The sequence below is a fragment of the Amphiprion ocellaris genome, chromosome 8, assembly GCF_022539595.1.
Source record: "Amphiprion ocellaris isolate individual 3 ecotype Okinawa chromosome 8, ASM2253959v1, whole genome shotgun sequence".
NCBI classification, from domain to species: domain Eukaryota; kingdom Metazoa; phylum Chordata; class Actinopteri; family Pomacentridae; genus Amphiprion; species Amphiprion ocellaris.
This window is the reverse complement of record NC_072773.1, coordinates 33,383,485-33,397,029: the sequence shown is the minus strand read 5'-3', so window position 1 is coordinate 33,397,029 and position 13,545 is coordinate 33,383,485. Positions and strand designations below refer to the sequence as shown.

The 13,545-nt window shown below is 43.0% G+C and overlaps 1 protein-coding gene across 6 annotated transcripts in view; it reads right to left on the bottom strand.

Moving 5' to 3' along the window:
• The window catches only part of samd11 (sterile alpha motif domain containing 11), a 112,397-nt gene that overhangs the window by 34,468 nt on the left and 64,384 nt on the right, over positions 1-13,545 (bottom strand). For all 6 annotated transcript variants that reach the window (XM_055012578.1, XM_055012579.1, XM_055012574.1 and 3 more), the window contains 2 exons: positions 10,636-10,811; positions 570-679 (listed from right to left, as the gene is read on the bottom strand). In XM_055012578.1, coding sequence (XP_054868553.1) covers positions 570-679; positions 10,636-10,811 — 286 coding nt within the window. The remainder of the gene's footprint in view (positions 1-569; positions 680-10,635; positions 10,812-13,545) is intronic.

The window sequence follows — 13,545 nt, the reverse complement described above, 5'->3', positions numbered from 1 at the left end:
GCTCGATGGCTGAGCAGTTATAGACACAGAGGCTGTTTGACGACCATATGTCTGCAATGGCTGCACACCATCCTGATACAGGCGACTTGACAAATATCTGTGATTAAATGCGGTCTGTGTTCTGTGTGTAAGCCCGAAGAAAAGCTCTTAGCTTAGCACATGCACACCATGGTTCCTCTGCTCACATGAAATTGGATTAATGGCAAACAAAGCTATTTATTCAGAAGTAATTTAAAACAGGGGGTTTAACAAAAATCCTGGAGTGCGGCAGAGAATGTGGGAAGAACATTAAGTAATCAACCTGAGAGCGACCTTTAGGAATGAGTAATAAGCTTATGCTGAAGTCCCCCAATCACACAAATTAGAGTAAATTAAATGGGTAATGGAACGTTTACATATGTTACAGGAGATGTAAAGGGGCATATATCATCAGGATAGAGGCAAAAGAAGAAGGAGAGAAGGAATATAAGAAAGGAGAGAGAAAGAAAGAGGACACCTTATGCTTTACCGGCATGATACATCACTACTGACGAGCTGCTACACACTCAGACAGCATGGTGGGGTCCTACCTGTGTGTCCAGTACTGGTGCTGTGGTCAGAGGCTGACTGGCCTTCGGGCATGCCGTGCTGTCTGGTGTGGTGCAGGTTGGAGATAATTGTAGAGAGGTCACTGTCACGACTGTAACACACACAGGAAAAGAGAGGGCGTTTAAAAAGGAGCCACAAACAAACTTAATTCCACCGTGCCATCCAAATCGGTACGTTCAAAAAGCAGCAGCGTATTAATTCCTACCATTTCACACACTACTTACCACGGAAATTCTCCATCCAGACAGACCTATCCTCTATAAAATGCACACCTTCACAAGGACTCAGCAGCTACAAGTGGCTGTCCTGTCAACTGCATCTTAGCTCTGAGGTGTGTAATACACTCTGACAGACTACCGTATCCAGCACTTTCGGGTCTCATCCCTACTCATCTTCCACACTAAGATGTATTAATGAACATATTCACAACTGGTAAGTGGTTTAGCAGCTTAAAACCTGATTATGGTTCTTTTAAAACTGTGGTTACACGCAACCGTTTCAGAGGAATATGGCAACTGAATAATATTAAAAGACACACAAAGAAGAATATGACAGATAAAAAAATAGATCCATCAGACCTTTAATTGGTCTTATTTGCTTTTCAGGAATGTAATATTTAAAAGAGTACAATAAATGTGAGGTATATGACACTGGAGATTGAAAAGCTACTTTTCTGTTGTCATGCCAATACTTCAATAGCAGGTCCAAGTGTTTCTCAATCGTCCTGTCCTGCCCTTCAACACTCAGAGGGGGAGCAAGAGGAGGGTTTTACAGATTAAACCTCAGATCTGGTTGGAGGTGTCCTCTGTCTTTCCAAATTCTCCATCCACTGCCTTTCTAAACTCCGCACTCCAGTGGAGCTGCACAACTGTGTCATGGAGGCATTTTATTTGCAATCTGATTATCATCCTGATCGCATTAAATGGCATAATGTTGGGAAATAGCCGCTTAGCATTTAAGGGGAGTATGGCAGCCGTGTAGCACAAGTTTATTCAGTGCAACGGCGGACAGCTTGTGTCGTAGAACAGGTACGGGGCTGAATGGGTTTTTAGCTAGCAGTCTAAATGTAATTTACAAGTAAATTACTGCGACATACACCTGATTTGTGTTGCAGGTGATGTTCATGTCGAACACGTTTCATACCATTATAATGCAATATTCTACTAGGAAACCTTGGATCCTGACATTCATGTGGATATTACTTTGACAGGTACCACCTAAACATGGTTACAGGCCAACACACCTTTCCATGGCAACACCCCTCACCAGCTGCAATCACCTTAAACCAGCAGGATGATGCCCCCATCAGAGAGCAAAAACTGCTCAGGAATGGCTCAAGAAACACGACCAAGAGCCCACAACGTTGACCCAGCATCCAAACTACATGGGATGCACCAAAACAAGCCTCATCCACAAAGAACTCAAAGAATCAGCTGCCAATATCCTGCTGCAGACACCCCAGGGTGACCCCAGATGTCCCCATCCATCTAACTAAAGGGTCGGAGCTGTTTTGGTGGCAAAAGTTATTTATAATATTAAGCAGGTGGTTTTAACGTTGTGGTTTATCAGTGTACATGCTCTATAACAGACCATTCCAAAGCCCAAGAGGAGAGGGAGGTTTTGGCACGTTGTTGTTCTCTAAAATCATGCAGCGTAATGTGTAAATACTCATGTCAGTTTCATGGTATCAGCATCCCGCTCTCGTGTGAGCAGGAATCTCATTTACAGGCTTAACTGGCAACTTTATTGAAAGCAGAATCATCTATGAAGGGGGTCTGGTATGACACAGCAAGCACAGTTTATGGGACAGAAGCAGTAAATGGTTCTTTGCTGCCACCACTATGACGAGGCCACACTGTTTGCGGCTGCTGGATTTGGGTTTTTACAGTCTCATGATTACAGGCTCCCACTGTAATATCAGGCTGTCGGTCGCCAAGCTGTTTTCCACACGCTAACAGAAAAGATGAAGGGTAGAGCTAAAGGCCTCGTGCTGGCCATGCTGGCCTCACCAGTCACCTCTCAGTAGCAGAGAACCAAATGAGTCAGAAAACAGTCTCAGACAAAACAGTCGCCATTGGTCACTAAGCAAGGAGACGCTTGATTGGACTGTGACTGCAAACTTTTTAGGCTAATGATAGACTTCTTTTTTAGACTGTAACCTGCTAAAATTAGTAGCTATCTGCGTCTGAGAGGCCGATGGTTTTGGGAAAGCTTTTTAAAATTGTGCTCAAAGTCTTATAATAAAGTATCTGCGTCACCCAGTGATTCCAACCAAACACCCATCACACACGCTGCAGCTACACTCTTCACTGTGAGAAACTGCAAGGCAAATCCATCAGTCAGCTAGCTGCATTATAACACCACCCTCTGTCCATCATTTAAAGTGATCATGATAATGCCATCCTGAACTTCTCAGAGGGGTGATGGGGTTATTATCCCGTGGCGAAGTGGCCGCTCTAAGCCATGAACGGCAAGGACATTGTTAGCTGGGTAATTAGCACACTTCTCCTGAGCTGTCCCACCTCAGCTTTGGCTAATGAGGGCCTAGCCCTATTCCCACCCACTTCTGCCCTCCCTCAACCCCCTCCTCCTCTCTTTCTGTGGGTGGAGGCAAGGTCATACTCAAGCCATGGAAGATGGAGAGGGGGGTGGGGCTGCTGTTTAAAACCCAGTCACCTGAGTCAGCGCTCCCTAAGGAGCTCCTAAGGCCGGGGTTAGCTGAGAAGGACGGGGGTTTCGGAGAGGATGGAGGGGGGTTATAATGTGGCTGTCGGGCCTGATAGCTAAGAAGGACATGAGCCGCCTTCTTATCGCCCAGGTGCACACCGGAGACAATCATCTCATCCACAGCTCATCCCTAAACTGGTCAATACTGCCCCTTCATCGCCGGACACAAAGCAGACACACTGACCCAAACACTGGGGTAACTAATACGTGTTATTACTCACAGGCTGTCATGGATACCGCTGCTGTCCAACATTACTGATTGTATCAAACTCTCTAATAATTACATTTCGACTAAGGCTGACAATCATGCAAACATTTTTGATATTGGGGCGAATATGATATCTGGGATTTCATAGTGACACCAGAATAATATTTAATAGCATCCAATGTCAAGTCTTGATATCAGCATTTCAAATACAGTTATCATATTGCCGAACCTAGTCTCCAATACTCAATATTAGAATTGCAAATATGTTTTTTAAAACTTCCAATGCAAATGCAATGTGCATCTGTTGCTAAGGCTTCAGAAAACGTCCAGCATTCCTTAAAAACTAGATCTTCCTTACGCGAAGAAAAGGTTGGGCTGCCTCTGACCAATAAAGTACGAATTACAATTCAAAACAGTCCAAATGACATGAAAAGAGTCTTCTGCTGGCACCGGGAGCCAGCGCAGTATAAATGCCTAGCGGTGCCCTGCTGCGGCGTTGGCACGTGGAGTTGAGGTGGCATGGCTGGAGGTCACAGTGTGAGCTGGCAGAAGCTGGCAGCCCAGGCACCCTGACGCCATGTCTCACACCACCACTGGGAAAGTGCTGACAGACAGACAGCAGGGATGTGAAGGTGGAGGAGCAGCGAGAGCGACGCAGACCGAGAAGAGAGAGGGAGACGGTTCGCAAGTGCTGTGCAACATCTGGCGCTCACAGGTTTACTACCCTCATCAGCTAAAGACAACAGCCTGAACACACAGCCTGCTCCGACCTGCACAGGTGGCCCACAGCAACATTCAGATACTACCAGGCAATATGTAATATTCAACAACCGAAGCAGGGTGAGGTATGGATATGGACAAAATGCTGAAAAAAAGAGGGACTTAGCCAAGTTTCCCTCCAAGTCTTTAATGCAGAAAACACCTATACTTCAGGACACATCAAATCTAAAGCAGGGCTATGGAACTGTTCCATATACATTTTATGCTTTGTCTGATTCCTCTGTGAAACGGAAACACCAATTGTAATGCTTCTCATAGCTGAATCAAAAGGCAACCCGCAACTGGGAACCCTGCAAGCATGGAGGAGGTAATGAATAAATACAGAAATAGATACATAAATAAGTAAGAGTAGCCCAGCTTTACTTCTCCTTGTTGTTCCGCTGCTGTACAGGCTGACATGAGGTCGATAAAGCAGCCAAGGGAGGAAAGAAAAGTACAAAGGAGATAGAATATACAGTAAGTCTGCCATGTTACATTTAGCTTCTCCTGAAAACATGACTGACTTCCACTCTTAATTTCTCTTCTGGCACATGAGCCGCTGTTATGTCTAATTTTTTCAACTGTTAAAAGAAACAATTGAACTGAAAAAGGAAATGATTTATTATATTTACAGTATGTGATGTAATTCCTTGGTGCTTTCGCCGAGCACACTGTTATACTGTATGCGGCCAAAGCTCTCATTATCTCCACTTGATTTCAGCGGGACATGGTGAATAATAAACACTGTGTTCGTTACATTTGGAAATGATGAACGCTTCACTTCCAGCCAAATCGGAGACTAGACTGCTGGACCATCCTTTTGTTAATCCTATGTTTTGACAGGGACTTAATAGACAAAACGCTGCTCTATGTGGAGACAATGAGCGTCTTGCTGCTAGCCAACGCCCAATCAGCTACTAAATTGCTGTGACTCCGTTGCCATGGCAAACGCGCGTAAACAAGGCCAAAAATTTTTGAAGCGGAAAGCTCTTCTAAAAAGCTATAAAACCTCCAAGCTCACTAATTAGTGCTTAAGGGGAGAGCCATTTCCAGTAATTTCACACTGTCCGTGACCCCTAACTGGCATAAGGCAATGACACAGTTGTTCAATAAAGCCAGAGGACAAAATGTCAAACGCAGTAGACGTACAGCAGCTAACTCAGCATCAGCGTCTTTTTCTCTCTCTGTGGTTTTTGCAAAGATTTAGTGCAGTGTTCCCATTAACAAATATGAGGCAACGTCGCTCCATGAAAAGACGTTTTCATGCGGAGAGAGCGACTGTGAAGGGAAAATGAGAAAACTGACATGTTTCTGTTAATGTACAAGAACGTCCTCTTTTTGCTTCCTCCTCTTATCAGCGTGATACTCCCACAATACTGCAGTGATTTTTTTTTCTCAATGAGCACTAAAACTCACACTCGCTCAACTTTTCACTGGAGTAAAGAAAAGCACAGCTGAAAGCTCGGGTCTTCCAAAATCGCATCCACTATAACTTAAACTGTAACTTTGCTGCTGGGGACAGAAATGCCAAGGAAAAATCAATACGACAGAATGTCAGTGTGTTCTAGTAAATTCACTGTGTTGCTTGTTTCAATCAGCATTTTCCCCAGATGAACAGAAGAACACGGGACAAGAACAGCCTTATAAGAAGAGATGTAGTATTCAACCATACAGCTTGTTTGATGTATTTGTTGGTCAGTGCTGAAGGTCTGCAGACAGCTTTCCTCTTCCTACTTAACCCTGTGAACCCCAAAACCCTCGGACGGGTTTGAAAGGCATGGCATATTTTTAAAAACTGACAATAATTACAGCATTTATCAGAGATGGAAGCTGTATAAACAAAGACAACAGAAAAATGTTCATCTTTCTGACAGCCTTTGAACCAATCGTTTGAAAAAATTAACCAAATTTCAGCTGAAAACTGCTTAAAATTACTTTTTCTAGGGGTGTCAAACATGCGGCCTGTGGGTCAAAACCAGCCCGCCACAGGGTCCAATCTGGCCTGTGGGATGAAAATTACAGCGAAAACATTAACAGCAAATTGTAAGTTTGTAAAACTGTAAAATTTAAAACCATTTCTAGACCATGACAAGTTGTTTTGATCAGAAAGTAAAATACTAGATTGCTCACTGCTCTTCTGCCATTTTTGTCTCATTTTTGTAATATTTTGTCTTGGTTTTTTTTTTCTTTTTTGTGACTTGTCATTTGTCTCATGTTTTTGTCATTTTGTTTCATTTTTGTCTTGCTTGTGTTTTTTGTCTATTTTTTAGTCATTTTTTTGTCTCACTTGTGTCCATTTTTATGTTGCTTTGTAACTTTTGTCAAATTTTTTGTGTCGTTTGTCTCATTTTTGTCATTATGTGTCTCATTTTTGTAATATTTTGTCTTGGTTTTTTTTGTTTGTCTTTTTTTGTCTGACTTCTGTCATTTTGATCATACAATAAAATGCAGTTCCAGATAGCTGTGACTAAATCTTTTGTTCTTTTGTGGACACTCTGATCTGGAAGTTGTAATGTGCAAATGATAAACTGAGGCATAATATTATTGAAACTTAATTTATTTTCCTTCAGAAATTTCAGGTTGTTCATAATATTTTGTAAAAATATAATTCCTTAAATGTGAAAATTTCAGAACATACTTTTTTTTTTGCACTAAAACAAAGGAAAAATTTGGAGTTGTGGTTATTTCTAGGTTATTATTTTTTTATTTTACTGGTCCGGCCCACTTGAAATCAAATGGGGCTGAATGTGGCCCCTGAACTAAGATGAGTTTGACACCCCTGTTCTAAATGACTAATTTAAAAGGTAGCCAAAATATTTTTTTAAAAATTAAAAAATTTGCACTTAAAAGCACAACTGAGAAGCCATGATAGACCCTGCTGCGACCAACAGTCACATGACAAAAACTCTGAGACTTTTTGTGTTGCTGGGTTGAACTGCAGGCTGTGTTTAATCATAATACATAGGAGACAAGTAAGAAAACTAAAAAAAACATACATAGTAAAATATCTGTAGTATGTAGAGTCATCATTTTTTCCTGTACTGGTTATTTATGTCTTTATAAATTTATTTAATACTTGACAAATCTCCACTTCTATCCATTGTGGTTTCCATAGAGATGCAGGACTCTCTGTTGTACTGAAAAATGAGCCCACAGTGAGTGAAAACTTGATCGACGCAAAAAGCACCAAAAAACTGCTTGGGTTTAGAAGCCTTTATCTAAAAATATTTTCTTCCCCTTTGTAGACGGAAGCATTTGCATATGAGAGATCAAGCAGGAAATGACCTCATGGCTGATCGAAAGCCTGAGAGACTGTCTGTGTTTGTTTTGGTGGGGGTTAATAATGAGTATGGTGAGGATTTTTTCTTCTAAAGGCTGCAGGCTCAAAGGCGGACGTCAGCAGGTGTAACTTATGAAATCCACGATGCTTGCCAGGTGATTACCCAGACTCTCAGTCAGCACTTTTCAATCAAAGCCTTGTTATCTATGGCCAACTGAAACAAACACTGAGGGAGGCTTTGTTCTGCCCTTGAGTAAGACACTAAAATCCTCCCATAAAAAAAACACCCCATAGGTTGCTTTTGATAGCAGCTTGTTCAAGCCACAGCGTTGTCGTAACAGAGGCTGCAGCAATTATGACGGGCGCGAAGGAGGAAGTGAGGCAGCTTAATTATAGATCCACAACGTTCACATAGGGAGGAGGTCGGGGAGGATGAGCGGATCAACAAAACATTGGGCTTCAAGGCAGGAGGCCACTGTTTTTAAGCCAAGAAGTTCACATTTCTTTCAACTATGACCGTTCAACACCAGGACTTGTTGAAAACCACAATCAAATCCATAAATCAGTATTAACAACTCTATGTGAAATGCAAGCAATCTGCAGCACACACACCAAGCCAATACCAAACTACACACCCTTTAGTTCCTGTGAGTTTTGCAAGAGCTATAATAGCTTCTGCATCTGACTGTGATAATGATTATTTGGTTAGCTCCACGGCTCGGCAGCACTTCAGTCTGTAGGTGGTCTCTGCTTATTCAGCAGGACAAATGCAGATCTATGGAGTGCCAAGTAAACCAATTGTCTATAAAGCCGGTGACTATTAACATTAATCTGATTAGAAGAAGGTGGGCTGTCTTGTAATGAACTTTGGGGAAGCCCAAAAGAGAATGACACGCTCTGAAAACAACACTTGTTGAAACTGACAGACAAAATCAACTTCATGCACAACAGTCAGCCACATGAACAAACCAGAAAGTAGTCACTCCTGAATGTTGAATGTACACAAACTCACTTTACATATAATTTGTATTTACACTGAAAAACTTGAGTCCAGCAAATCTCCTAATGCAATGCTACCTGCCTCAGGCATTATGTAAGTTACATCTGATGTTCCCTTGCAGATTAAAGTACAGTTACAGCAGGCAGGTTCCTGCAACCAAGTGGGTGTGACGGTGCTGCCGCCAGCCCTGATGATGTGAGGATGAGACAGCACAGATACACTCACACATGTATACAGAGGCCCTGTATTTTTCACATCCATTGGCCAAATCCAATTTGTTAAGACCCTTCTACGACTCACTTACGAAGTTGCGGTCAATGGAAATCACATTTCCATGATTGGACATCCCATTATCCTGCTCGTCCAGACCCACATTGCGGGATAAAGCAGGGCTGAGACGGATGCCCACGACAGACCGGAGCTGCGGCTCCAGCGAGTCCGTCGCCTTTCAAAGGGTAAAAGCCTGACATATTAGTCATAAGTGTTCTTTAAATTCATTATCATCTTAACACGCCAGCGGCACAAGTGTCAGGGGGAGGGGAAGCCCTCTTAAATGAGGTTAGTGGATCCATTTAAAGGTTCACAGTTGCTGCGCTGTCCGTCGTGTCACACGCAAGTCTCAAGACATGAAAAACATCCCCTCCTGTAATGAGGTTGCACAAGCTGCTTATAATGCAGCTCGGGACTTACTGAGGTTAATCAATGAACACATTCTGCATCGTATGTGTCCATCATCTGTCTGGTTTCTGAATAATACTAATCTGTTTACGTATAGACCAAGCAACAACAGAATCTGCATAATTATTACACACTAAAAAGAGCAAATAAAGAAATTAGAATCCCATTTTGTTTTAGCTCATATTGGCCATCAGTGACAGCTAGTGCTCCTCAGAGACCATTTCACTGATCTTAATGATGTGACCTCACTGTAACCCTCCATGTGTGTGTTTGCATGGATGAAGACGCGAACATGACAACTCACTTGGTCTTTGGTTAATACAGTTCACATTTTCTGACAACCTAAGGTGTGTATAGAACTCCTAAAATCTCCTCATCGTCCATTATTGTGCAAAATTCCATGAAGATTTCATGTATTCAATTTAATCTTTTAATGCACACAGTTGTGGCATTTTTATTGTGGTTTGTAAGCAAGTAGTTCTCAAAAATAAAATGTCCCTACTGAAAGAAAACATTCCTGCTTCCCTCCTGATTTGATGAAAATAATAACAAGACTATAGTGTGAGGAATGAGGATCCAGAGACTGACTTTATAGTCCAACATACATCTATATAGTTTATAGATTCTGCAGTTTTTATCACTGCTGAAATGCTTTTGAGGCAGCATATGCTACTTTTTTTTATTAATCACAGCTTCATTGGGTCTTTGTGTTCTTCACTTTACAAATTGACATCAAAGCAGATTCTAAATCGTGTCATTTCATTTAAAATGTCCTTTATGCCAGACGTGAAGGTGCAGCATAATGGCTAACGAGAAATGTTTCATATTGAACACTCTTTGATCAAGCCGCTCCCTCACACAGCGAAAGATGGGGTGAAGCAGACGGCGGTGACTCAGGTGACTCAGTCCTTCCATGTCAAGTCAAGACAGATACACCGAGACTTGGCAGCGGCAACAAAACACAACCAACAAACCAATTAACACTTTGGAAACTCAACAACTTCCATCAGACGTCGCGTACTAAGAGCCATACATGTATTTTTGAAACACAGCTTTGCCTGTTTGTCTCAAAAAAACAAGCCTTCAACACCTCAGTATTATTCCCAAATCACTGCACAAATCTGAGGTGCCATTACTTTTTTCAATCCGTCTGCTATTAGACAGGATCTGAAGGGAAGCAAACAAAACACAGAACTTATTGCAATCAATTATTTTTTTGAAATAAGTGACACCGTGGAGGCTGGCGTGACATTTTCTTCACATTGTAGGCATTTTCAGGCACAATAAAAGCTGACGCAAAACTGTAATTAGTAATAACGATAAAAAGAAAGCAAGAACAAGAACAGACATGGGAACCAAAAGTGAAACAAGCTGGTGCTTCACGGAGTCCTTTACCTCTTTCTCATGATACTGTAATGCAGCTCGTCCTCTTGCTTGATGTGGGCATGATCCCCGCTGGCCCGCTCGCTGCCTTCGCTGTCGTCACTGCTGAAGATGGAGGCCAGCTCCTTCTTGGGCACCCGGTTGGGTGGAAGGGGGATGGTGCGTTTCTCTGCCAAGCGCCCGCGGTTCTGCAAGCCATGTGACACAGAGAAGAAGACGCTGTAGCAACAGGAATCACTCATCATCACTTTACTGCACCCACAAAGAAACCTCTTTCTTAAGTTGCAACTCACTGAGCCCTCTCTTTATACATGCAGATGGCACGAATTAAGACTCCAACCCTAACATCTTCATTTGGTTTTGCACTACTGTGTTCTGATTTTGTGTTCATACTGGATTAGCTAAGCTGATTTGAGAAAGCTCACAAAAAAAAGACGCATACCTGGATTTTTAGCACTTTAACCACTAAATTAGGCATTTTGCATTTATTTATAATGCACTACGAGATTATTAATGTTGGTCAATGACAATAAAAGGAATTCTAATTAACCCTCGTGTTGTCCTTGGGGTCATTATGCTGTCGTATACTTTTATATAACGAGGTCTATTTGGCCCTAAATTCCAAAATGAAGGGAAAAATTTGTGGTAATGGGTTGGACTGAAGTCTGACTAAAGGTGTAACGCAGAACTGACTGATAATTTATACTATATGCTTTAAATAACAGTCAAACCAGGCGGGGTCATTTTGACCCCAGAGGACAAAAGGTGTATGACAACTAGGAGGACATTACGAGGGTTAAGTGAGATGTAGCCCCAAAACATCATGTCTGAAGTTTAAATTGGTATGAATTCTAGCTAGCAAGCAGTAATGAACAATTCAAATAGTTAGCTACAAGTAACAGATAAATATTCGGGAAAAAAGCTTAAAATAATGAATAAACACTTGAACTATATGAGTAAATATTTTCTTAATCCATTCAAATTAACATTTACAACATGATGGCTTGTGTCCATTAAGAAGCACATGAAATTATCCGACACTGCCAATAGACACGAACATAGTTGAGAATCTCTGCAATAAATCAACATTTAATACTTCATATTGTATTAACTGGGTATTTCTGCTGAAACATAGTAACCTTATTTTGGTACAAGCTGTTCCTTTCTACAGCACCAAAGACAGAAGTCGTATTTGCTATTATTTTTCTACTCTGAAGCCAAACTGATGGGAAAAATAAGTTGGTTGGTGCATCGGGTGTTTATTTTGCTCCAAAGCTGCCAGGAGTTAGCAGAAAAAAGTAGGGATTAAGACAAGAGTGTGGCCCTAAGGGCGTTAGGAAGTGAAGCTGGGCGACCTTTAATGTGACCTGAAGAGGTCACTGCAGATTAACATGGTCCTATCACAGAGAGATGGGAGAAACGGGGGGAGAAAGAGGAGCAGAGGAGGCGGGAGGAGTGAGAGATGGCGAGGGTGAAAGAGAATTGAAGTCAGGGATAGGAAATTGGAGAAAAGCAAGGGAATGTCGGGTTGAGGAGAAAAGTTAACAGGGAGGAGAGGGAGAGCAGACGTGGGTTTGCACAGGAGAGAGACCAGAAGAGGTGAGAGAAAAAACAGAAATAAAAGAGAATGAGGTGAGTCAAAACATGAAAGACAGAAACTCCACAGAAGGAAGCTCTGTCCAGTGTGGGAGAGTGGACTTGGATTTGAAGCTATATTCCCCCTTCTCTCTCTGTGTGACTACATCTCTGCTCTTCTACTCCCGGACGCCTTCGAGCCCTGCAGCTATCCCTTCCACCACACGCAACCCCACGCAACCCCACACTCCTCCACTCCTCCCCGATCCCTCCTTCCCTCGCTCCATCCATCCCAGGAGGTGCAGTAGCATGAGTGGCAGGCGGGGGCAGGAGGAGGGATTTGGGGGCTCCTAGCCAAGAGGCAAACAGGTGCAGCCCTTCTGGAGTCTCTCAAATGGCAGACATTAAAAAGAGTTGGGGGGGGCAGAGAAAGATGAAAACATCCCCCAGGATGAGCAGGCCACAGAGTTCTGCACATTTCTCTCTCTTCTCCTTCTCTGTCTTGCTGGAAAAGAGTTTTTTCCTTCTTCTTTTTTTTCCCCCATTGCAGCTTTCTACAAGTTCTGCTCCGGCATTTGAGGACGGTGGATCACTTTCTGATACTTCTGCTGCTTCCACACAAGGCCTTGCTGTAGGAGTTTAGCTCTTTGGGGCTCTGACAGAGCATTAAAATGAGGAAACAGGAGCAAAAACTCCACGTCAGAGCAGCTCACTTTTATGGAAGCAGCCACAGTTCCATCTGTCAGACACACACATCTGGTAAAAGCAACATATCCACCTCTAGGTCTGCCGTATTCACACCGTCAGGGCAAACACACACGCCTACCCTCAGCCATCACATAAATGCATGCATGCTCTCACACACTAAACCGACACACACCTGTTTGTGTTCCTTAGAATTCCCCTCCAAAGCGGGGGATTTTATTTGGAGCAAGCCGGCAATACAGCGTATACAAGAATAGTTTGTCTCTGAGCAGTCGTGACTGTGGCTGTGTGTGTGCGTGTAGACAACCACCCACATGGCCGTGACATACCCAGGCTGACAGCCCCCCTCCCTTCCTCCCTCTCCTCTCCTCCCGGAAAGCCCCAATCCTTTCTTTAGTGGCACTGACGCAGAACTGGGGGTGAGCTCCCACTGCTTCCGGCAACACTTCCGCAGCACGGGGGAGAGCTCTCTGAAACAAAACATGAAGCAAAACACACCCCTAGCAGCCCACGTAGGAGCGCTCAAAGGAAGGGCGCCCGAGCGCTCGGGCTCGTACGTGCACGCACAGATGCGCACGGGCGTGTGCACGGAGCTGAGGCAACCTTACTGTGTGTGGTCAACCTCCTTTCAGCCATGGAAAA